The 23,525-nt window shown below is 40.6% G+C and overlaps 1 protein-coding gene across 1 annotated transcript in view; it reads right to left on the reverse strand.

The window, feature by feature from the left end:
- Positions 1-597: 597 nt before the first annotated feature.
- CATSPERB (cation channel sperm associated auxiliary subunit beta) overlaps positions 598-23,525 on the reverse strand; it is a 152,255-nt gene continuing 129,327 nt past the window's right edge. Inside the window, exons 23-28 of the mRNA XM_004055597.5 lie at positions 13,587-13,697; positions 11,237-11,372; positions 9,683-9,783; positions 8,919-8,993; positions 843-2,845; positions 598-740 (exon numbers count right to left, since the gene is read on the reverse strand). Coding sequence (XP_004055645.2) covers positions 2,627-2,845; positions 8,919-8,993; positions 9,683-9,783; positions 11,237-11,372; positions 13,587-13,697 — 642 coding nt within the window. The 3' untranslated portion in view covers positions 598-740; positions 843-2,626. The remainder of the gene's footprint in view (positions 741-842; positions 2,846-8,918; positions 8,994-9,682; positions 9,784-11,236; positions 11,373-13,586; positions 13,698-23,525) is intronic.

Consider the following 23,525-nt stretch of genomic DNA (forward strand, 5'->3'; position numbering starts at 1 on the left):
GGCTCCTGAGTCGGGTGGGGACTTGGAGAACTTTTATGTCTAGCCACAGGATTGTATATGCACTAATCAGCACTCTGTGTCTAGCTCGGGGTTCCTGCATGCACCAATCAGCACTCTGTATCTAGCTAATCTGGTGGGGACTTGCAGAACCTTTATGTCTAGCTAAAGGATTGTAAATACATCAATCAGCACTCTGTGTCTAGCTCAAGGTTTGTAAACGCACCAATCAGCACCCTGTGTCTAGCTCAAGGTTTGTAAACACACCAATCAGTGCTCTGTGTCTAGTTAATCTAGTGGGGACTTGGAGAACTTTTACGTCTAGCTAGAGGATTGTAAATACACCAATCAGCACTCTGTGTCTAGTTATTCTAGTGGGGACTTGGAGAACTTTTACGTCTAGCTAGAGGATTGTAAATACACCAATCAGCACTCTGTGTCTAGCTCCGGGATTGTAAACGCACCAGTCAGCACCCTGCCAAAACGGACCAATCAGCTCTCTGTAAAATGGACCAATCAGCTCTCTGGAAAATGGACCAATCAGCAAGATGTGGGTGGGGTGAGCTAAGGAAATAAAAGCAGGGTGTCCAAGCCAGCAGCGGCAAGTAGCTCTGGTCTCCTTCTATGCTGTGGAAGCTTTGTTCTTTTGGGGTTCACAAGAAATCTTGCTGCTGCTCACTCTTTGGGTCCAACACTGCCTTTGTGAACTGTAACACTCACGGTGAAGGTCTGCAGCTTTACTCCTGAAGCCAGTGAGACCCCTAACCCAACGAGAGGGATGAACAACTCCAGACACGGTGCCTTTAAGAGCTGTAACACTGACTGCAAAGGTTTGGCAGCTTCACTCCTGAAGCCAGTGAGACCCCTAACCCAACGGGAGGGATGAACAACTCCAGACGCGGTGCCTTTAAGAGCTGTAACACTGACTGCAAAGGTTTGGCAGCTTCACTCCTGAAGCCAGTGAGACCACGAACCCACCAGAAGGAAGAAATTCTGGACACGTCCGAACATCAGAATGAAAAAACTGTGGACACACCATCTTTAAGAACTGTAACACTCACGGCGAGGTCCGTGGTTTCATTCTTGAAGTCAGTGAGACCAAGAACCCACCATTTCCGGACACAGTTTGACGGTGTTGCTTCAGAGAGGAGTCTGGCCAGGGATGACCAGACTCCAGGGGAAGATCACATTCGTGCTCCAGCCCCCTTCCCACTCCCCTTCCTGCCGAGAGCCACTTCCATCAGCAATAAAATCCTCCACATTCACCACTCTTCAATTTGTTCATGCAAACTGATTTTTTCTGGAAACTGAACAAGAGCTTGTGTACCAGGGGTGTGGACACTAAAGGCTGTCACACTGACCCTCTGCCCTCGCTGGCAAAGAGCAACTGCCTCCCACAAAAAGGCAGAGAGCCCACTGAGCTGTTTAACACCTAAGCCATCCATGGACAGCAGAGTTAGAGCACTGTAACACACGTCCTCTGGGGCTTTGGGGATCGTGGATACTCCTCCCTACACGCTGCCTTGGGGCCTACATGGAGTTTTGCTCCTGCTGCCACCCAAAAGTGCTCACTCTGGCTCCTACAGCCGCTCACCTGCATGCTCCCCCTCTCATGAGGGGTTGAGAGCTGCAGGCTGAATAAGCGAGGCATCCCTGTCACGAGGCCTGTTAAGGGGTCAAGGAAAATTTCCTGTTTCATTAGGTAGGTGTTACTGTCTTCCCATTTTACAGGTGAAGCAACTCATGCACGAATAAATTAACTTCCCAAGGTTACTTATCTAGTAAATGGCAAACCCAGGAGATCTGGCTCTGGAGTCTGATTCTCTTGCCCACCTGCTGCACTGCCCTCTCTAAGGAATTTCAATGATAGATCTCAGACCTGGATTGGATGCCTTCCTTTCCTTATGTTCTCAAAACTGTGCTCCCCTTCTGAGCTTTTCCAGGGAGCATGAGGCTCTGATCTCTGAATGTCATGGTCATCTTCTGACTATCTGGGGACATTTACTTTGAGAGCACACAGAGATATAGCTTTTGGAATTCTCCATGCTGCATGTAGGTTTATAAACCAATACCCTGCTCAGACACCGCGTTCTTCTAACACCCTAATGATGGGGTCACATTTCCCTCTTTAGGTACTACAATCTGGTTTTGAAGTTGCCCAAAGAAACTTGAATGGCTTCCTCTTTCATTCCCACAAGGCTCTGAAAACACTTCTGCTGATCCGCTGTCTTCACTCCTATCTCACCCTGGCATAACTGCACTCTACTCAAACTCTATCTGGAAGGAGCAGAGCTCAGGGGTTCTGACCCCACAGAATGGGCTCCAGGCACTAAGAGCTGAACAACACAGAACACCTGTTCCATGTCGAGTTGGTTATCATTTTATACTTTTCTAAAAAACCTCAAGGAAGATCTTCAACATAAGCCCTGGCATAAGACATTTTCTATGTATTCAAAATAAGAAAAGGAAATGGTGAATATATTGACAAGTAGCAATTTGAGTTATAATGACAATTCTGTAGGATTTTATGTAGCTTGCATATTTAACATTTAATTTAAATTTAGGTATATTGTTCTAGGAATTGTCTGATAAAACTAGAAAATAAAGAGAAATTATGATCACCATGTGTTCACTCTTCAGACTTTGATCTATGAATCAGCTCACTGAGAGAGATACTTGAAAACTTCTCTTGGTTTCTTCTAATCCATCTTTGGAATGTCCTCCACGGATGGATGCCTTGCAGTTGAAACATAAATGCTATAAAAATTAATCCCCCTAGCACTACCGCTGTTGCCACGGCAATAAGCGTGTGTCCTGGGAATGGCAATGGTGCCTCATCAACATAAATCTGCAACAGAAAAAGCAAACTCTTTAAGCTTTCTGAATTTAGCAATGCAAAACACTGAAAATTTAATGTTCCCCACAATTAATCGGAGAGCAAAACGCTGCCCAGAGTTACAAAGACATTCAGCATCCACAAAGCTTGGAAACAGTCTCTTGACAATTGAACAAGTAACAATTTGCCTACAATAAATAGGGGCTAAGAAGTCCATGTATTATCCTATGCCTTTACCCTGTCTTTAATGGTGGAAGGAGGCAGATAAAATGCTTATACAGCAGAACATTCTCTGTTCAGTCACAGAGGAATGGGCAAAGAGCTCTGGGAATGTGGAGGAGGGAATGCCTACCTGCCTAGGGCAGTCAGGGAATGCGCTTTCTGAGCTGGATCATGACGAATAAGTAGGTTCACAGAAGAGAAGGAGATAAAGGAACATTCCAGGTAGAGGCATATGTCTGTGCTCTTTCAAGTTACCACCTCTTTAGAAAATCCTCTTTGTAGGTGCTGCCAGTATAGGTGACTTTTTATGTATTCAAAATGTTTCCTCTGCGTGAATAGCTAATTAACAGAAGCAAGTAAATTCCTGGAGGACAGCTAGGATTATTGACAGAGAGGGACAGTGATGTCTTTTTCTCTGAGATGTGAGGCAAGGGTGGGGTCATTGTATGTTAAATATAGAAGTGGGGCATAAAGAGAGTAGGGGGTTCAAGCCCAGGCTTATGTTTCCTTTGTGAAGCAGGAAGCCAGATCGTCTTTTGTGGGAGAAGAACGTGCTGATGAATGGAACTAGGACAGTAGGGAATGTGGGAAAGTGCAAAGGACAAGAAAAAGGATGACAGGCTGCTTTAAGGTCTAGCTCAAGTTAAAGGTACCACCATCCTCCCAGTGACCCAAGGAGGTAGCTGATTTCTTAGAAACAGTCCCTCCATGCTATACATTCTCTAAAATTCCCCTCACATTCATTCTTTCCATTCTTTCAGTACTGCTACTGTGATTATTGTGCCACTTTTCATAAATAGGCTACTCTAGTAGCCTCCTTCCCAGCCCACCAGTCTGTGTTGACATCCTAACATTGCCAGATTTATCTTTGTATAAAACACCAGTCTGTGTATAAACACCTTTTTCCAAAAATGTTTAATAGCTTTTCATTGTTGACAGGAATGTTGACAGGAGTGTTCTAAAGCTTTCACTCTGACATTCAAAGCCTTCCACAATTGGACGCTAACCTACCTGGCTTTCTTCTAAATAACCTTATATTCCAGCCAAATGGATTTGAGCTATTCAAAAAGCAAACTTTATGCTTTTGATAGTGACAGGAGGCAGTCAAATGCCTAGGCAGATAGGGGTGGGTCGCCGGTGAAACCTGACCTTCAAGCTGAAGGCAGTCCCAGGTAAATCCACATACCGAATTCAGAACCTGTCTTCCTGTTTGGCGTGCTTTCCTCTGACTGATCCCACCCTTCAACTGTTTTACATATACCTACCCTTCCTAATTGGTTTTCTACACTGCTGTGCCCACCTTTGAGTGGTACCTTTGCTTTAGCCTTTCTTTGCTTAGTCATAAGCCAGTCAGCACACTCTCCCCTATTCTGAGCCCATAAAGGCCCCACTCAGCCACACTGGCAAAGAAACCACCTGACTGCAGGGGTGAGGGACCACACCCTACGTCCCCTGTCTGCTGAGAGCTGTTCCATCACTCAATAAAATTATTCTCTGCCCTCCTCACTCTTCAATTGTTAGTATTTCCTCATTATACTTGGATGCAGGAAAAGAACATGGGTACACACTACAACACAGGTGGGACAAGTGGGCAGGGTGCCTCCAGTGGCAGGCTCAGGGCTGAGCAAGGCCCAGGTGGAGGATGTCACCAGCTGTGGAGGTACCCGGTTGGCAAAGTGGCCAAGAAAAGTCCTGCATCACTTTCCCATATCTGTACCTGGTCTCTCCATCCAGAATGCCTTCCTTATTCATTTCTGCCTAATGAAATTTCAGTCACTCCACCAGATGATGTAAAAGTTTCACTTGTGGCTGGGCACGGTGGCTCATGCCTGTAATCCCAGCACTTTGGGAGGCCAAGGCGGGCAGATCACGAGGTCAGGAGATTGAGACCATCCTGGCTAACATGTTCAAACCCCGTCTCTACCTAAAATACAAAAAATTTAGCCAGGCATGGTGGCGGGTGCCTGTAGTCTCAGCTACTCGGGAGGCTGAGGCAGGAGAATGGCATGAACCCGGGAGGCGGAACTTGCAGTGAGCCGAGATCGTGCCATGGCACTCCAGCCCGGGCAACAGAGCGTGACTCCATCTCAAAAAAAAAAAAAAATTTTCACTTGCTTATTTAAACCATTTATTATATTTCTAAGATTAGAAACGTCTATCACCTCTGAATTGTGTATTCTCCACCTAAATTGCTACCTCTAAAGTTCTGAAAAACACTGTTTCTTCAAATGTTTCCCTTCTAATCTTCTTCAACCATCCAAATATTCCACACCATTTCTAAAAAACGTTAGACCTCAGAATTATGAGTCTGTTTTAGATACAATGTCTATTTACTCCTAAAATACTTTAATTTGTGTTTTTAAGCACAAAAATTCACTTAAATAACCAGAGTGCAATGATCAAAGTCAAGAAATTAACATTAAGACAATACTGTTCTGTAATTACAGATCTTACTCCTTTTTTTTTTCTTCAGTTATCCCCATAATGTATTTTGGGTGAAAGAAAATCCAAGCTTATGGGTTGTGTTTCATTGTTTCAGGATTCTCCTTTCTCCTCCCCTTTCTTTTCTTGACGGAGCTTCACTATGTTACCAGGCTGGAGTGCAGTGGTTATTCACTGGCATGTTAATACTGGACTGAGGCCTCAAACCCCTGGCCTCAGAGGATCCTCCCTCGGCCTCCCAAATAGCTGGAGTTACAGTCATGTGTCACCAGGTCTGGCTATTTCAGGGTACTTTCTTTTTTTTTCCTTTTTTTTTGAGACAGAGTCTCACTCTGTCACCCAGGCTGGATGAAGTGCAGTGGTGCGTCTTGGCTCACTGCAATCTCTGCCTCCTGGGTTCAAGCAATTCTCTTGCCTCAGCATCCTGAGTAACTAGGATTACAGGCATGCACTACCACACCTGGCTAATTTTTGTATTTTTAGTAGAGATGATGTTTCACCACATTGGCCAGGCTGGTCTCGAACTCCTGACCTCAAGTGATCCACCCATGTCGGCCTCCCAAAGTGCTGGGATTACAGGCGTGAGCCACCATGCCCAGCCTATTTCAGGGTACTTTCAAAAGCAGGTTCCAACAGTCCCAAGAACCTTTATACACTTTCTCTATATTTTCTTAACAATTCTTTTCCTTTATTAATGGTGCAGTCATGCCTATCTTTTATCCATTTTTGTTCTTCCTCCATTCCTGAAGCTTCAAGGTTCCTGCTGTTATCACTTTTCTTCTGTTTGAATAACTTCTTTAAGCATTTTCAAAAGAGAAGTTCTCCTGACAATGGATTCTGTTAGTTTTCTCTCATTTGAGAAAGTCTTGATTTTTTATTCCTGAAAGATATTTTCAGTAGATAGAGAATTCTGGATTGACAATCCTTCCTCCCCACTCAACCCTCACCCCTAACACTTTAAAGATGTTGTATAACTTTCTTTTGCCTCTGTGGTTTCTGTTGAGAAATCAGCAGTCATTAAAACTGTACCCTTGTATATACAGTGTTGTTTTTCTCTGACCACTTTTAATATTTTATCATCTTGATTTTTGGTAGTTTGACTATGATGTGTTCAGGCATGGTTTTCTCTATCTTTATCTTGTTTAGGGCTCATTAAGCTTCTTGAATACGTAAACTTATGTCTTCACCAAACTTGAGGCTTTTCAGTCTTTATTTCTTTCCTTTCTTCTTCTTCTTTTTATTTTTATTTTTTTTTTTGAGACAGGGTCTCATTCTGTCACCCAGACTGGAGTGCAGTGGCATGATCTCAGCTCACTGCAGCCTCGACCTCCCAGGCTGAAGCAATCCTCCCACCTTGGCCTCCAGAGTAGCTGGAACTACAGGTGCGTGCCTCCATGCCTGGCTAATTTTTTTGTATTTGTAGAGACAGGGCCTTGCCATGTTGCTCAGTTGGTCTTAAATTCCTGAGCTCAAGCGATCCACCCACCTTGGCCTCCCAAAGTGCTGGGATTTTTTTCCCCATACCAGTCTTTTTCTCCTCTCCTTCATGGGCACTGATAACATAAATGTTAGACCTTCTGATACTGTCACACAGATCCCTGAGGCAAGATCTTCTTCTTCTTAAAATACTTTTTATTCAGGTTGGGTTTCCATTGACTTGTTTTCAAGTTCACTGATTTTTTTCCTGTTCCATATCCATTCAGCAATTGAGTCCTTTTGGTAGTTTTTAAATTTAAATATTATAGTTTTTAGTTCTAAAATTTCCCTTTTGTCCTTTTTAAGTAGCTTCTAGATCTCTGCTTATAATTGATCATTTTCTACTTATTTCAAAAGTGTTTACCTGTACTGCATGGAGCATGGTTATAATAGCTAGTTTAGAATATTTGATAATTGCATTTGTGGTCCTTTGTTGATGTCTTTTCTCTTCAGAATTGATTATATTGTCTTGGTTGTTGATATGGTGAATAATATCAGATTGTATCCTGGTGAATAATGGTGAGTAATATCAGATTGTATCCTGGTAAATACGGTGAATAATATCGGATTGCATCCTGGACACTTTTGATGTTATGTTGGGAGATTCTGGTTCCTGTTTAAAAGTCATCTGGAAAATGCTGATTATTTATTTGTTTGTTTTTAGCAGTCAATCACACTGGTTGAGTTCAGGTCACAAGTTATGCCTCACCTTCTGTGGGTGGTGGTTTCAATGTCAGTTCAGTTTTCCAAGCTGTTGCTATGCTATTTGTGTCTTCCTGGTTGGTACCTGTGCCACTCAGGAGCTGCTCTGAAACTAGAGGATGTTTACTTTGTAGTTTCATTTCAAAGGCTTTGCTATTTTCTTTAGGTGTGCCCTGGTCATATGCAGCTTCTTCCTGGTGCTAGTTTATATAAAGAATCAGGACTCCCTTTCTCCAGCCCTCTTCTCATAGAGATGTCCCCCCATGCTTTCCACTCTTAGAGGTCCTTTCCCTTGTTCTCTGGAAAGAAAGTGGAGCTTCTATGAGAATTTTAGCCCTCTGTGCTATTGTGCTGTTCCCCACAACCAGGGCTGCTCTTGGGCCAAAGAGATGAGAAAAGAGAGAAAAAATAACAAGGATTTTCCTTCACACTCCTCATGTGACAGATGCTTCTTTTCCTAGTTTCTTTATCTAGTGGGTTGAATTTTTCTCTCAGGGTTTTAGAGGTTTGCACTGCTGCAATGGCCACCCACCACTGTAGTAGTGCAGAGCCATTATTGGAGCTGGCCTTAGAGCTGGGCCGGAACAGGAGAGAGAGAGAGAGAGAGAGAGAGAGAGAGAGAGAGAGAGAGAGAGAGAGAATGTTAATGTAACATCAGCATTTGACAATGACTCATTAATTGATTTTTATCAAATCCTTATTTCTTCCCATGCCTCACAGGCAGCACATGTCATTATATGAATAAGCAAAAATGAGTTGTTGCTTTCATGGGATGATTTGGGAAAGACTGATTCTGGTTTTCAATTCCTTTGGATCTTGAAAGCCTTTGAAATATTTAAGACAATGATTACAGTTCAAACAGCCAAAAGGAGGATAATCAGACTAGAAACTAAAAAGTTACAGAAATATGTTCTTTGGAGAAGTAGAGGTGAGAGGAAGAGCATTAAAAGTCAGAAAACTGGGCTCAACAAGGAAGGTGGAGAAGGAACAAAAACAAAGACAGCCACGTATTATTATATGTATTATTAAAATTCTGGCAGCATCAATCAGTCCTGGCACCCATGATGCACCCTGGCTTTGTCACTACTGACAGTGTCAATGCTACCCTTCAGGATCCCCTGTCTTTAAGCCTTGTCCATCACACAAATTCTGCCAATTTTTTCTCTTCGGTGTCTCTTGAATTGGTTTTGCCATGTTTTTTCCCCAGCCATCACCCCTCTGATGCCGAGTGCATCCATTTTACCTGAAATTCTTCAATTAAGTTACAAAAAGTTACTCCTGAAATGACGGTCACTCTAAAGTGGAAAAGTTCAGAGCCCTGTGGAAAAAAGCACACCCGGTTGTTAGCAGCATCAACATGTACATTCCTTTAAGTATTAATAAAAATATACCCTGGGGCCACTGTCCCTATAGATGCTGCATGAAAAGATTCCCATCCTCTTCCTGAGGCTCTCGGACACACACATCATGCATCAAAATAAAAAGATGGATTGAAGCGGAGGATTCAATAGCTGATACTTTTTTTTTTTTTTTTTAGAATGAGGAGACAAAAACTAAAAACTAAACCTGGCCTTGATAAGCACTTTGGGCTAATCCTCGTATTTGTGGCTTCAATATGTTCCCTAATTCTGATTGGTTTTCACAATTATCTGTATTATACCAACTTCATGTATTTTTATGGGCAGCTGGAACCAGAAGATGTGCTCGTGCATATCCAGGTGAATAATACTGAGCCCATTTCTTCCCTTTCACTTTCGGAAACACTCTTTCTTCTCCACTTTGCTAGATAATATGGCTTGCCTATCTGCTCAAAACTTTGGAAATAATAACACCAAGGGAAATGGAGAAAAAAATAAACCCTCTTCATATACTTTAAAGGTATATACTTTAAAGATGTTATTCCCACCATTCCTGGTTACCTATACTTTAGAATTAAAACCAATCTTAGTTTAGACATACATGTTTTATCTAAACTCAACACAGTAAAAACAACAATGCCATCATTACCTTTATGCTTAAGTTGAGACCTGAAGGATTATACACTGCAGCACCAAGAATTGGTTCTACTAATTGTTTCATTCTTTTAATATTTTCTGGCACAGTGTGTTCTAAAAATACATAAAACATATTTTAAGCACACTTATTTTCTCATTTTGTATTAGGTTGGTGCAAAAGTAATTGCTGTTTTTGCCATTTTAATTTACTATTACTATTTCATTTGCAATTACTAATATAAAATTTGTTATGCACATTAAGGTACAATGAAAGATTTCACTCCATAACATGACCAAGTTATCCCATACTTTTAGTTCTGCTTGACTTTGTAGACGATGTATTTAGGGGAGTTAGGCCCAATATCTCACATTGCCTTCAAGGGCATCCTCAAGAAGTTCAAGACTTCTGATCAGCTTCACGCTGACCTTTTCTTTCCAGCCCCATGCTCAGGATCAGTCCTGACCTGCACGTGCTTTGTGTTTTTGGCAGTAAGGTCATCTCAGGACCTCCTTAGTGATAGGTAAACGATTTATAATAAGGTGGCAGTAAAGTTTTACAATGGGATTACTTGACTATTTTCCTGCCTTTCTTGTCATCCTTTCTAAAACTAGATAGGTAGTGTAGGGGTTAGATGTTGCAGTGGTATAAAGGTACACAGAATCTAAAGGAAAAGAAACAGCTGTGATTGTAATTTCCAGTTTCCATAGTGTAAATACTCTCACCCTGACTAATTTCAAGCTACCAATGGTTTAACATCTAGCTTGTAAAATGTTTAAATATTTAATGATCAGGACTCTAAAACTGGTAAGAACAGTTTCCAGCACACCACAGAAAATGGGGATGTCAGTTAATGCAAAATATTTAGTAGCTTTATTTTGCTGGATTTTTCATTTCAAGAATGCATATATGTTGGCCAGAGTAAGACTCACTGAATACCAAATGCCTGGATATTTAGTAACATATTAATGGCCGACCAAAATTTCTGTTTAGTTAATTATTTCTATCTACCTACGTATCTCCTTAGAGTATTCATACATGAACACAAAATGTGCAACAAAAAGTTACATATTTGAGGTAAAGTGAATAGCGGTAAACATCTTATTTAAACTATTTCTGCATCTTTTCAATTATTTTACCATAAAACCTTTAAGAAACCTTTAAGAAACTCGTATAATTAGAAGACAGATCCTAAAGATTATCTGGCCACACCTTTTACAACCTCCTCTGTCACACTGAATGGGCAGAGAAAGGAGATGCCAGACCACCATGCAGCACAAATTCAGTCAGTCATTGTTGTTATTGATCCACAAAATGACCTTCAATTTTTTTTTTGCAGTGTAAATTATTCAAAAATGCTTTTACCCTAGAATCCAGGCCACTGGGAGTGATGATGAAATAAGTAGGAAACAATAGAAGTAAACAGCAATATGCCAACTGATCCAAATCCATTTGCAAGAACTCCTGGCTCTCTTTTGTGTGAACAGGCTTTGAAAACCATTGATCTTTGTAAACCAGTAACAATATTACTTATCAGATAAAATAATTACAGATGAAAGCAAACCCTACTCAGTTTCCAGTTGTGCCTCATGTTCACTTCAGTCACAGTAACCAGATATGGAGATTGCAATGGGACACGTCCATCCTCGTTGATAATTTCCAAAGAAACGGGATACTGTGTAATTGGAAACTTAAAGCGAGGAACCTAAAATACAAATTCCAAGAATGAATGTAAACTTGGAAAAGTCAATAGTCACTTCATTTCCTGGTAAAAAACGAAAAGATATATTGCCAGTAGTTTGGCTGTTCAATGAAATGTGCTCCTGAGGGGTTTCTGCCTTTTCAGTCATGAAAATGTCTTAGAGCAGAATCAATGTGAACTCCAAAGGCAGTATATACATTGTGGTAACAAAACTCATCACTTCTATAGGCCCTTTTCACAGGAATTTACTATGATGTCACTCAAACTTTTTTTGGCTAAATCATATCCCAGGAGGCCGTGCATAGATCGCTCACCCTCCTTTTGCCACTCTTTCAGCCAGTCAGTCTTGCAGGCACAATCTGGGCTCTGGCGTCAGAACTCAAAGCCAGCCCCAATGCATGTTAATAATGCGATCTTTGACAAATTGCCTGACTTCTCTGTGGCTCGAATTAAATGAGATAAATCACGGAGAAGGCTTAGAGTAGCATTTAGTAGATAGTAAGTGCTCATGAAACATTATTTTGGTTCAGCAAGGGGGTATATAAAAACAGCCCTCATAATTTACAGAATGCTGGCTAGACACAATGGCTCACGCTTATAATCCCAGCACTTTGGGAGGCCGAGGCAGGCGGATCACTTGAGGTCAGGAGTTTGAGACCAGTCTGGCCAACATGGTGAAACCCCATCTCTACTGAAAATACAAAAATTAGCTGGGCATAGTGGTGGGCGCCTATAGTCCCAGCTACTTGAGAGGCTGAGGCAGGAGAATCACTTAAATCCAGGAGGCGGAGGTTGCGGTGAGCTGAGATGATGCCATTACACTCCGACCTGGGCGACAGAGAGAGACTTGGTCTCAAAAAAAGTAAAAACGAAAATAAAATAATAATAATTTACAGAATGCTGACTCTACACCAACATATTGTGTATATATATATAAAATATATATCATATATAGTCTCTAGATGTCTTTGTTTTGTTTTGTTTTGTTTTGTTTTTTGAGATCGAGTCTTGCTCTGTCACCCAGGCTAGAGTGCAGTGACTCTCTCAGCTCACTGCAGGCTCCATCTCCCGGGTTCAAGCCATTCTCCTGCCTCAGCCTTCCCAGTAGCTGGGACTACAGGCGCCCACCACCACGCCCGGCTAATTTTTTTGTATTTTTAGTAGAGACAGGGTTTCACCGTGTTAGCCAGGATGGTCTCGATCTCCTGACCTCATGATCCGCCCGCCTCGGCCTCCCAAAGTGCTGGAATTACAGGCATGAGCCACCGAGCCCGGCCTCTAGATGTCTTACATATGTATAGTCTGTGTAATAACAGTTTCTCAATATACAGTGTCACAAGGACTTTGAAATTGATCTGTTTGAAAGATATACCAACTGCATATTTGTTTTTTCTTTTTTTTGAGACGGAATCTTGCTCTGTCATCCAGGCTGGAGTGCAGTGGTTCGATCTCTGCTTACTGCAACCTCTGTCTCCCAGGTTTAAGCAATGCTGTCTCAGCCTCCTGAGTAGCTGGGACTACAGGTGCAAGCCACCATGCCCAGCTGATTTTTGTATTTTCAGTAGAGATTGGGTTTCACCATATTGGTCAGACTGGTTTCGAACTCCTGACCTCAGGTGATCCACCGGCGTTGGCCTCCCAAAGTGCTGGGATTACAGGTGTGACCCAGCGCACCCGGCCCCAACTGCGTATTTGACTCTTCTAATGCAAATTTTGATACTAACAGAATAAAATATTATTTGACACAGAAGCCTTCTCTTAACCAACATATTACACCGTCTTTCATTTGTGACTGTCAGCAGGCTGAGCTTGATTACAATGACATTGTCTTGTATATTCCAAGAACCTGATACTAGATACTCAAAGTTATTTTAAATGAATCAATATTTACCATAACCTGGTATATGTTTTACAGACTACAAGTTGCTTTTGTATACATAGGGGTGTGTGTGGGTGTGGGTGTGTGTGCGTCTTTATACAAATGCTGTGGAATGGACAAGGTAGTGCAGGTATTATTGTTTTATTTTACCAATGAGGTTCATTAACTTGCAAGGTACATTTAAATCCGGATCTTTCTAGCTCGGTGTCATATTTAGCTCTGCATCATAATAAGACATTATTTCTATGTCTTAGTTTTCATGTTTAACCTAAAGGCACATTTCAAAATCTTGTTAATAAGAAAGTATCCTGTATTCAGGTAATTAGAAATGATCTTACTTTTTCCCTGCAATCCGAGAAAGCAACAGCATGTGAAAACTTCTGATCCTTTGTGCAGTTACACTCCTCCCGAGTGGAAACATTAGCACACTGTTTGAATTTACCGGTTTTCTGCAAATAGAAGTAACAGATGTTGACTTGTTTTTCTGCGTTGCGGGATTTCTGCAAACTGATAAATATCTAATAAATATTTATTCCCTGAAGAAGTGAAATTCCTGAGAAGTTAAAAGGGGAAAGCAATTCATTAATAATAAAGTAAGACTAGCAGTACAGTATTTCTGAATTTTAGTCGCCCCCTTGCTTGGTAATTTGAACCCAAGTATTACTCAGCTGCTTGCCGTTCACCTCGTGCAGTTGCATGGGACCTAGAAAGCCTGTGTCATTCTGAATTCTGCATCCCAGGACTACCAAACTAACTGCTCTTGGCCCCTGCCATTGCAGGGATCCAGACGGAAACATAAAATGAGTGGCCTTGATAACGTGGGGCTGCACACTCTCCAAACCTACTATTTCATACTTGTCTTGCTTCATAGCAAATGTTGATATTTTAAATCTCCACTATATCTGCCCATTTGTCATTCATTTATACTTGATCTCTCTTGCCATTCACTTATTTTATTATTATTATTATTATTTTTAGAGATAGTGTCTTGCTGTGTTGCCCAGGCTTTAGTGCAGGGGCTCAATCATAGCTCACTGCAGTCTTGAACTCCTGGACTCAAGCAATCCTCCCATCTCATCCTCCCTAGTATTATAGTTGGGACTACAGGCACACACCACCACACTTGGCTGATTGAAAAAAAATTTTTTTTGGTAGAGAGTCTATCCTGACTATGCAATAGAAAAGAAAAACCCATTTTCTGGGGAGAAATTCAAGCCAGTTGCAGAAATTTGCAAGTAGCAAGGAGCCTACTGTTAATCCTCAAGACTATGGTGAAAATGTCTCCAGACCATGTCAGAGACCTTCATGGCAGCCCCTCCCATCAAAGGCCCAGAGGCCCAGGAGGAAAAAGTGGTTTTGTTGGCCGGGCACAGGGTCCCCACACTATGTGTAGCCTAGGGACTTGGTGCCCTGTGTCCCAGCTGCTCCAGCTGTGGCTGAAAGGGGCCAACGCACAGCTCAGGCTGTGGCTTCAGAGGGTGGAGGTCCCAAGCCTTGACAGCTTCCACGTGGTGTTGAGCCTGTGGGTGCACAGAAGTCAAGAACTGAGGTTTGGGAACCTCTGCCTAGATTTCAGATGTATGGAAACACCTGGATGCCCAGGCAAAAGTTTTCTGCAGGGGTGGGGCCTTTATGGAGAACCTCTGCTAGAGCAGTGCAGAAGGGAAATGTGGGGTGGGAGCTCCCACACAGAGTCCCTACTGGGGCATTGCCTAGTGGAGCTATGAGAAGAGGGCCACTGTCCTCCAGACCCCAGAATGGTAAATCCACTGACAGCTTGCACCTGGTGCCTGGAAAAGCTGCAGACACTCAACATCAGCCCGTGAAAGCAGCCAGGAGGGAGGCTGTACCCTGCAAAGCCACAGGGGTGGAGCTGCCCAAAACCATGGGAACCCACCTCTTGCATCAGCATGACCTGGAGTCAAAGGAGATCATTTTAGAGTTTTAAAATTTGACTGCCCTGCTGGATTTTGGACCTGCATGGATCCTATAACCCCTTGGTTTTGGCAAATGTCTCCCATTTGGAATGGCTGTATTTACCCAATACCTGTAACCCTATTGTATCTAGGAAGTAACTAGCTTCTTTTTGATTTTACAGGTTCATAGGTGGAAGGGACTTGCCTTGTCTCACATGAGACTTTGTAATGTGGACTTTTGGGTTAATGCTGAAATGAGTTAAGACTTTAGGGAAGTGTTGGGAAGGGATGATTGGTTTTAAAATGTGAGGACATGAGATCTGGAGGGGCCAGGGGCAGAATGATATGGTTTGGCTGTGTTCCCATTCAAATCTCAACTTGAATTGCATCTTCCAGAATTCCCACATGTTGTGGAAGGGACCCAGGGGGAAGTCATTGAATCACGGGGGCTGGTCTTTCCCATGCTATTCTCGTGATAGTGAATAAGTCTCACAAGATCTGATGGGTTTATCAGGAGTTTCCACTTTTGCTTTCTCCTCATTTTCTCTTGCTGCTGCCATGTAAGAAGTGCCTTTTGCGTTATTCACAATAGCAAAGGCTTGGAACCAACCTAAATGTCCAACAGCGATAGACTGGATTAAGAAAATGTGGCACATATACACCATGGAATACTATGCAGCTATGAAAAATGATAAGTTCATGTCCTTTGCAGGGACATGGATGAAACTGGAAACCATCATTCTCAGCAAACTATCACAAGGACAAAAAACCAAACACCGCATGTTCTCACTCAAAGGTGGGAATTGAACAATGAGAACACATGGACACAGAAAGGGGAACATCACACACTAGGGACTGTTTTGGGGTGGGGGGATGGGGGAGGGATAGCATTAGGAGATATACCTAATGCTAAATGATGAGTTAATGGGTGCAGCACACCAACATGGCACATGTATACATATGTGACAAACCTGCATGTTGTGCACATGTAACCTAAAACTTAAAGTATAATAATAATAAAAGAAAAAAAAAAGAAGTGCCTTTTGAACTCTGCCATGATTCTGAGGCCTCCCCAGCCATGTGGAACTGTAAGTCCAATTAAACCTCTTTCTTTTGTAAATTGTAAATTCTTTTGTAAATTGGCCAGTCTCCGGTATGTCTTTATCAGCAGTGTGAAAATGGACTAACACAATGGGGAGGTCCCAAAAGCTCATTTTTAGCAGGTTGTGAAACCTCATGTCTTGTGAAGAGAAAATAGAGGGGAGGAAGGGAGAAAAAATAAAAAAAAAAAAAAAGAACAGTCCTGGAAAAATCAATATAGGCCACATTACTCTGAAGTCCATACATTAGTAGGCAGGTATGAAAGTGGCTTATGTATGTAAATAGGTTGTAGTTATTTTCTCCTGAAGTTTAAGTTGTCTGGCTTCAGTTTGCAGGGTTTTAAGAAAGCACAGCTTAGTTTTCAGTGACTCCAAATAAAGACAAAAGGGGGTAAAAAAGAAGGAAAAAAATTGAAAAAATTATTTTGAAGACTTGTAGTCAAGAAAAATTAGAATTCAGTCCAAACTGTAGAAAAACATAAAAATTGAAAAAAATATTAGGCAAGACTAGGATCTAACAACAGGTCTACTGTAGTTTTGAAACATAATTTTTCTCTCTCCAGTTTCCCATTTTTACTAAAGACAAATCACGGTATGACTGGTATGCTTTATTATACTTGGCCTAATATTTGTATACAGTGTAGAAGAATAATTATTTTTTACATAGGCTTTTAAATTGACTTTGATAGAACTTTGTTCTATAGGAGGAATCTCAGATAAGGTTTATTTATTTATTTATTTATTTTTAATTAATTTATTTTTATTTTAATTTTTTTAGTAGAGATGGGGTTTTACTGTGTTAGCCAGGATGGTCTCAATCTCCTGACCTCATGGTCTGCCCATCTCGGCCTCCCAAGGTGCTGGGATTATAGGCATGAGCCACCGCACCCAGCCCAGATAAGACTTTTTTAAAGCCGAGCCCAACCATGGATTTGTGCCGTCAAATATCTATGAGTTGTGTGAATTTCCTCTCCTCTTGAGGATCCAAGATAAACCTGGGGCTTCTGTGCCTGTCAGAAAATGACATTCTTTACTAAGCACAGGTCAGAAACCCTGTACAGGGACTGTGTACACAAAATACGAGGCCAGTTTCCCAAGGGCTTTATTGGCTCCATAAGTCAAGTTTGCTTCCTTAAAGAAAAGCACATCATTCCAGTCAAAGCCTTGGTAAAATAACCAGTTCCTCCAATTGTGTCCTATTGCAAAAGAAAACAGATTCTTACTGCACTTATGCAAATAACTATATTGCTATAAATTAAGAATAGTTACAAATAGTTGCCAAATTCTAGAGAAATCAGGTAGAGGGAAACAAATACGTTCCAAATTTTGTTCACAGGGGTATAATTTACTCAATTATTAAAAGCTGTAAATAGCTTAAAAGAATTGTTTCCTTAACTCTGAAAAACAAAACAAAGTATCAGCAACATTTTAAGCAAAAAGTCAAAAAGATTACTTCCGTTTTCTATTGGTTCAGTTAATTCAGTTAACTCCTATTCTGTTTGATAGTCATGAACATTTCAGCTCTCCATGAGAGTTCTGAAAGTTCCTTTATTCCAATGCCACAATTTCCAAAGTTATCAGAAAACCTGCATTTAAGTGCACCTGTTAGAGTCCGATAGCTAATTATAAATCCACCCCCCCCTTTTTTTTTTGAGACAGAGTCTTACTCTGTCACCCAGGCTGGAGTGCAGTGGCACGATCTCGGCTCACTACAAGCTCCGCCTCCCGGGTTCATGCCATTCTCCTTCCTCAGCCTCCTGAGTAGCTGGGACTACAGGCACCTGCCACCACGCCCGGCTAATTTTTTGTATTTTTAGTAGAGATGGGGTTTCACCTTGTTAGCCAGGATGGTCTCAATCTCCTGACCTTGTGATCCGCCCACCTTGGCCTCCCAAAGTGCTGGGATTACAGGTGTGAACCACCATGCCTGGCCTATAAATCTACCTTTTAAAGAGCATTTAAAACAAGGCAAAACAAGGCAATTGTCTGTGGATGAAAAAAAGTTTTAAGGCAGCCATAGTTAATAGACACAATTGACAAGGAAATTTGTTACCTCTGTGGCACAGGATAATTTTAACATAACAATTATGATTATTACTGATAATGTACACTAAGTTATATCAGAATTACAGGAGTTTCCTATACATTTGGAACAAAGTTAGATATGTATACAAATATAACCCAAAGAAAACCAAACACCATTTCATATTTGACAATGCTTCCTGTATAATTTTTATACCAAAATAAGCCAAGTTATGTCATTTTTGGACTTAAGGAACCTAATGTCTTAAAGGACTAATTAGGTTAGAAAAAGACATAATTTTTTTTTTTTTTTGAGACAGAGTCTCACACTGTCGCCCAGGCTGGAGTGCAGTGATGCCATCTTGGCTCACTGCAAGCTCCACCTCCCGGGTTCATGCCATTCTCCTGCCTCAGCCTCCTGAGTAGCTGGGACTACAGCCACCCGCCACCACGCCCAGCTAATTTTTTTTTTTTTTTTTTGTATTTTTAGTAGAGACAGGGTTTCATCGTGTCAGCCAGGATGGTCTCACTCTGACCTCGTGATCTGCCTGCCTCAGCCTCCCAAAGTGCTGGGATTACAGGCGTGAACCACAGCGCCTGGCCAAAAAGATATAATTTATAATTTGATTTTGGAAAGTTTGTCAAATATAAAAGCTTTAAAACACTTGATATTACAAAATAGGATTACAGGTCATTGTAAAGTCATTTATTTAACCAAAGTGATAATTCCAGCATTCCAAAAAAAGTGAAAACCTTCATTATTTGAGTTGAGGCTTAATTTTCTAAACAAGAAACCCTAAGAAAAACAGCCCGAAGCCAGTTACATTTGTTTTTCAAAATTTTGTAAACAATCTATAAAATTTAATCTTGATTATAAAATATAACTTCCATAAGCCTTTTATAACCTTTATTAAGAAGTTCTTTAATGCTTCAAGAAAACCTTGTTAATCTGACATAGGGATCCATATACTGGTTTTGCATCAGTGTGCCTTTGACGTTAATAATTAATTTATAGAGAAACTGAACTTACTTTATCTTTCAAAATTGGCCCTCACAATCTCATGTGCCCACCTCTTCCGCGATAGTCCCCGGGCCTTGAGGAGTTGGATGGCTTTAATTTCTTGCCCTGTGTCTCAGGAATGCAGTTTGTTTTAATTGGCATCTTCTATGAGGCCTGAAGATGAGGCTTTAATTGCTGTCAGTGTTTAAGATTTAGCAGGACTTTGTGTCCTTTTTAGACCCAGGAGTTAAAGCCCTGTAACTCAATGTTACAAGCACTTTAAAAGCACATACAGGAAGATAAATGGATGCAATAACATTAAAAAATTTTTTATCTCAGTTTTTTTCCCTAAGCAAACCAAAATTTAATAATAATATGACAACTTGATTATATAAAAGTTTTTGTTTTTTTTTAAATATATAAATCCTCTTATTGTGACTTACACTGACTATTCATGACATGGCCAGACTTTCTTATTTGTTCTGAAATTCCCTCCTTTTTAAACAACCAGTTATTTTATTTTAGGACTAAATTTACCACAGAAGATTCTTTCTTATATAAAATTATTTCTTTTTAAGCTTTTTTACCTAAAAAAAGCCTCTTTATTTTTATAACTTTTTTTACATCTTTTTTTATTCCTGGCTCCTTTTACCTTGTTTTATATATAACCTTTAAATAAGCTTTGAATTAGACAAAACTTGTTCACTTTTTTTTTAAAAGGACACATTTTTCTTTCTTTAGCAAGAATGTTTTTCTACAATATATATTTATTGGAAAATACTCAATGAGATATCTATTATTTAATTTAATATAACTTTATATCCTAAATTATGACCAGTTTGTCTACAAGTATTTATCCCATTACATTTACCTAATTGTTTTAATTATTTACCTAGATTATTTATGAAAACTGTGATAGTCATGATTTAAAGTTATGAAACTGCCATTGCAACATTATAACTGAGACAGTCAGAAAATATTTGACTGGCCGGGCGCGGTGGCTCACACCTGTAATCCCAGCACTTTGGGAGGCCGAGCCAGGTGGATCACAAGGTCAGGAGATCGAGACCATCCTGGCTAACATGGTGAAACCCCATCTCTACTAAAAATACAAAAAATTAGCCAGGCATGGTGGCGGGCGCTTGTAGTCCCAGCTACTTGGGAGGCTGAGGGAGAAGAATGGTGTGAACCTGGGAGGTGGAGCTTGCAGTGAGCCGAGATCGCACCACTGCACTCCAGCCTGGGCAACAGAGCAAGACTCCGTCTCAAAAAAAAAAAAAAAAGGAAAAAGATTTGACCTAACTGATTCCATACTGCTCTTAACCTGTAAGCTGTCCTTGTTCATTCCTGGGCATAGGATGAACTAACTTTGGAAGGAACTTGGTTTATAGTTTAGCCTTTAAACAAAGATAACAGTCCTTTCCCAAAACAAACCTCCTTATTGTCTGTGGATCAGACTGACCAAATTTTGGGATATCAGGGATTCATTGGAGGGGTGCTCTCAGACCTCAGCAAACTGTCGTATTGGTTTGATCCATAAAGTTAGCTCACGCTGGTACCAGGCACTGATAAGAGATTTGTCAAAGGTCAGGGGCATCTCCACTCAGAATCCCTTCGTGGTTACCAAAATGTGAACCTAGAAAATCTGAGACAGGTCTCAGTTAATTTAGAAAGTTTATTTTGCCGGCCAGGTGCGGTGGCTCATGCTGTAATCCCAGCACTTTGGGAGGCCGAGGCGGGCAGATCACGAAGTCAGGAGATTGAGACCATCCTGGCTAACACGGTGAAACCCCGTTTCTACTAAAAATACAAAAAATTAGCCGGGTGTGGTGGCGGGCGCCTGTAGTCCCAGCTACTTGGGAGGCTGAGGCAGGAGAATGGCGTGAACCTGGGAAGTGGAGCTTGCAGTGAGCTGAGATCGTGCCACTGCACTTCAGCCTGGGCGACAGAGCAAAAAAAAAAAAAAAAAAAAAAAAAAAAAAAAAAAGTTTATTTTTATTTTGCCAAGGTTGAGGATGCACCCGTGACACAGCCGCAGGAAGTCCTGACAACATCTCCCCAAGGTGGTCAGGGCAAAGCTTGGTTTTATACGTTTAGGGAGACATGAGACGTCAATCAATATATGTAAGAAGTACATTGGTTCAGTCTGGAAGGGGAGGACAAGTTGAAGCAAAGGCACCAAGACTCAAGTGGGGAGGGAGCTTCCAGGTCACAGAAAGGTGATACATAAATGGTTACATTCTTTTGAGTTTCTGATTAGCCTTTCCAAAGGAGGCAAACCAGATATGAATCTATCTCAGTGAGCAAAGGAGTGACTTTGAATAGAAAAGGAGGCAGGTTTGCCCTAAGCAGTTCCCAGCTTGAGTTTTCCTTAGTGATATTGGGGGCCCAAGATATTTTCCTTTGACACCACTGAATGGATACAGCACATTTTGTTTATCCATTCATCAGTTAATGCGCATCTGATTGTTTCCACTTTCTGGCTGTTATGAATAATGCTGCTATGAAGTTTTTGTCTGAACATATGTTTTCAATTCTTTTGGATATATCTAGGAGTGAAATGGCTGGCTCATACAGTAATTCTATGTTTAACTTTTTGAAGAAGCACCAAACTGATATCCATAACAGCTGCACCATTTTGCATTCCTGCCAGCAATGCATGAGAGTTCCAGATTCTCCACATTCTCGCCAACAATTATTTTCATTAAAAAAGCAATTATTATAGCTATTCTAATGACTGTGAAGGGATATCTCAAGTGATTTTGATTTGTATATCTCTAATGACTAAGACGTTGAGTATCTTTTCACGGGCTTGTTGGCTGTTTATATATCTTCTGTATTAGTCCATTCTCATACTGCTATAAAGAAATACCTGAGACTGGGTAATTTATAAAGAAAAGAGGTTTGGGTTTGTTTGTTTTTGTTCTGTAAGAATTTAATGTGTAAACATACAGAAAAGTAAGCATTATAGCAACCAAACAGTTTTGCTCACGATCGCAATTTTAAAGACACTTCAACACATACTTTTATGTAAGAGGCTAATTCTGCAAAATAACATTCACTTTCCTATGGAATAATTTCACAGTCTCAGATTTTAAGCCAGAAAAATGAGATTCATGCTGGTAAAGCAACCTGCAAATCCTGCATGTTCTCACAAATAGTATACTTTAACATGGTAAAAAGATCTTCCAAAGGGAGGAAAGAAGGCTCTTAAAGGGGATGGCTGGTGCCTCCCAGAGTAAATCCTTGCCCCAAGGGGCTGCCCTGCTATCTGCAAGACTAAAATGGTCATCACAAATTCAAAGCTAAAAAAAGAAATAACCTTTACCTTCAGTGTATTTGCCTGTTTCAAGTGGTTATCTGCAGATTTATGATAAGTCGGTAAACAGAACAATATTGATAAGATTTCTGAGAACTAAATGGTATTTGGCTCTGGTACTAAGGAGTTGAGAGAATACAACACCTATGTTAATTGTCAGCTGCAAATGACAACTTTATGTGAGGTTTCTACTCTAAGGCTTACTTTATTCATGTATTCCATTTAGAATCTTAAAATTTTTCGATACTTCCTTTAAACAAGAAGTAATTCACGAATGATTAACATAGCACTAAACTAATAAAATAGGTCCTCACACCCATCTTGAATTATTAAAGAAAGTATTGCCATTGAAAGTGATCTTTTTCCTGAGAAAGTTATGTTGCAAAATGGTCCAAGACAATACACATTTTCTCTAATTTTCCACAGGAATACAAGATAGGAAAATCAGATTACAATATATTTTGTGAGAAAAACATGTTTCTTAAAATTGTGTTTTCAGTTACTCTCCAAACCACACATTTTTAAAGGGTGAGAGCCAAATGTAAATTAAGAAGTGATCTTTATGGCAAGAGAATGAATATATATGGTAAATTTTGGTTGGTGTTTACACAATTTTTGTAGGAAATTGTTTACGAGTGGAGAAACTAAGGCACAGAAACAACCAAGCTCAGGTTCAAGGTTGAGTTTAATAGTACAGGTAGAAATAGAATCTAGGGATCTGATTCTCACATTAGAGGATAATAATATCTTCCTAAAGGGGAAAAATAAAATTTTTTTGGTAGATCACATTGATAAATCATTTTTGAAATACATAATATGAATTTCCTTGAAGATCTTTGGCATTTGTGAGAGTATTTGTAGGTTGAGGTTTTTAGGTACTTTTTCCCCAAAAATATATAAAATTAGGGGAGCTAGCTTTA

The sequence above is a fragment of the Gorilla gorilla genome, chromosome 15 (genome assembly GCF_029281585.2).
Source record: "Gorilla gorilla gorilla isolate KB3781 chromosome 15, NHGRI_mGorGor1-v2.1_pri, whole genome shotgun sequence".
Lineage (NCBI taxonomy): Eukaryota > Metazoa > Chordata > Mammalia > Primates > Hominidae > Gorilla > Gorilla gorilla.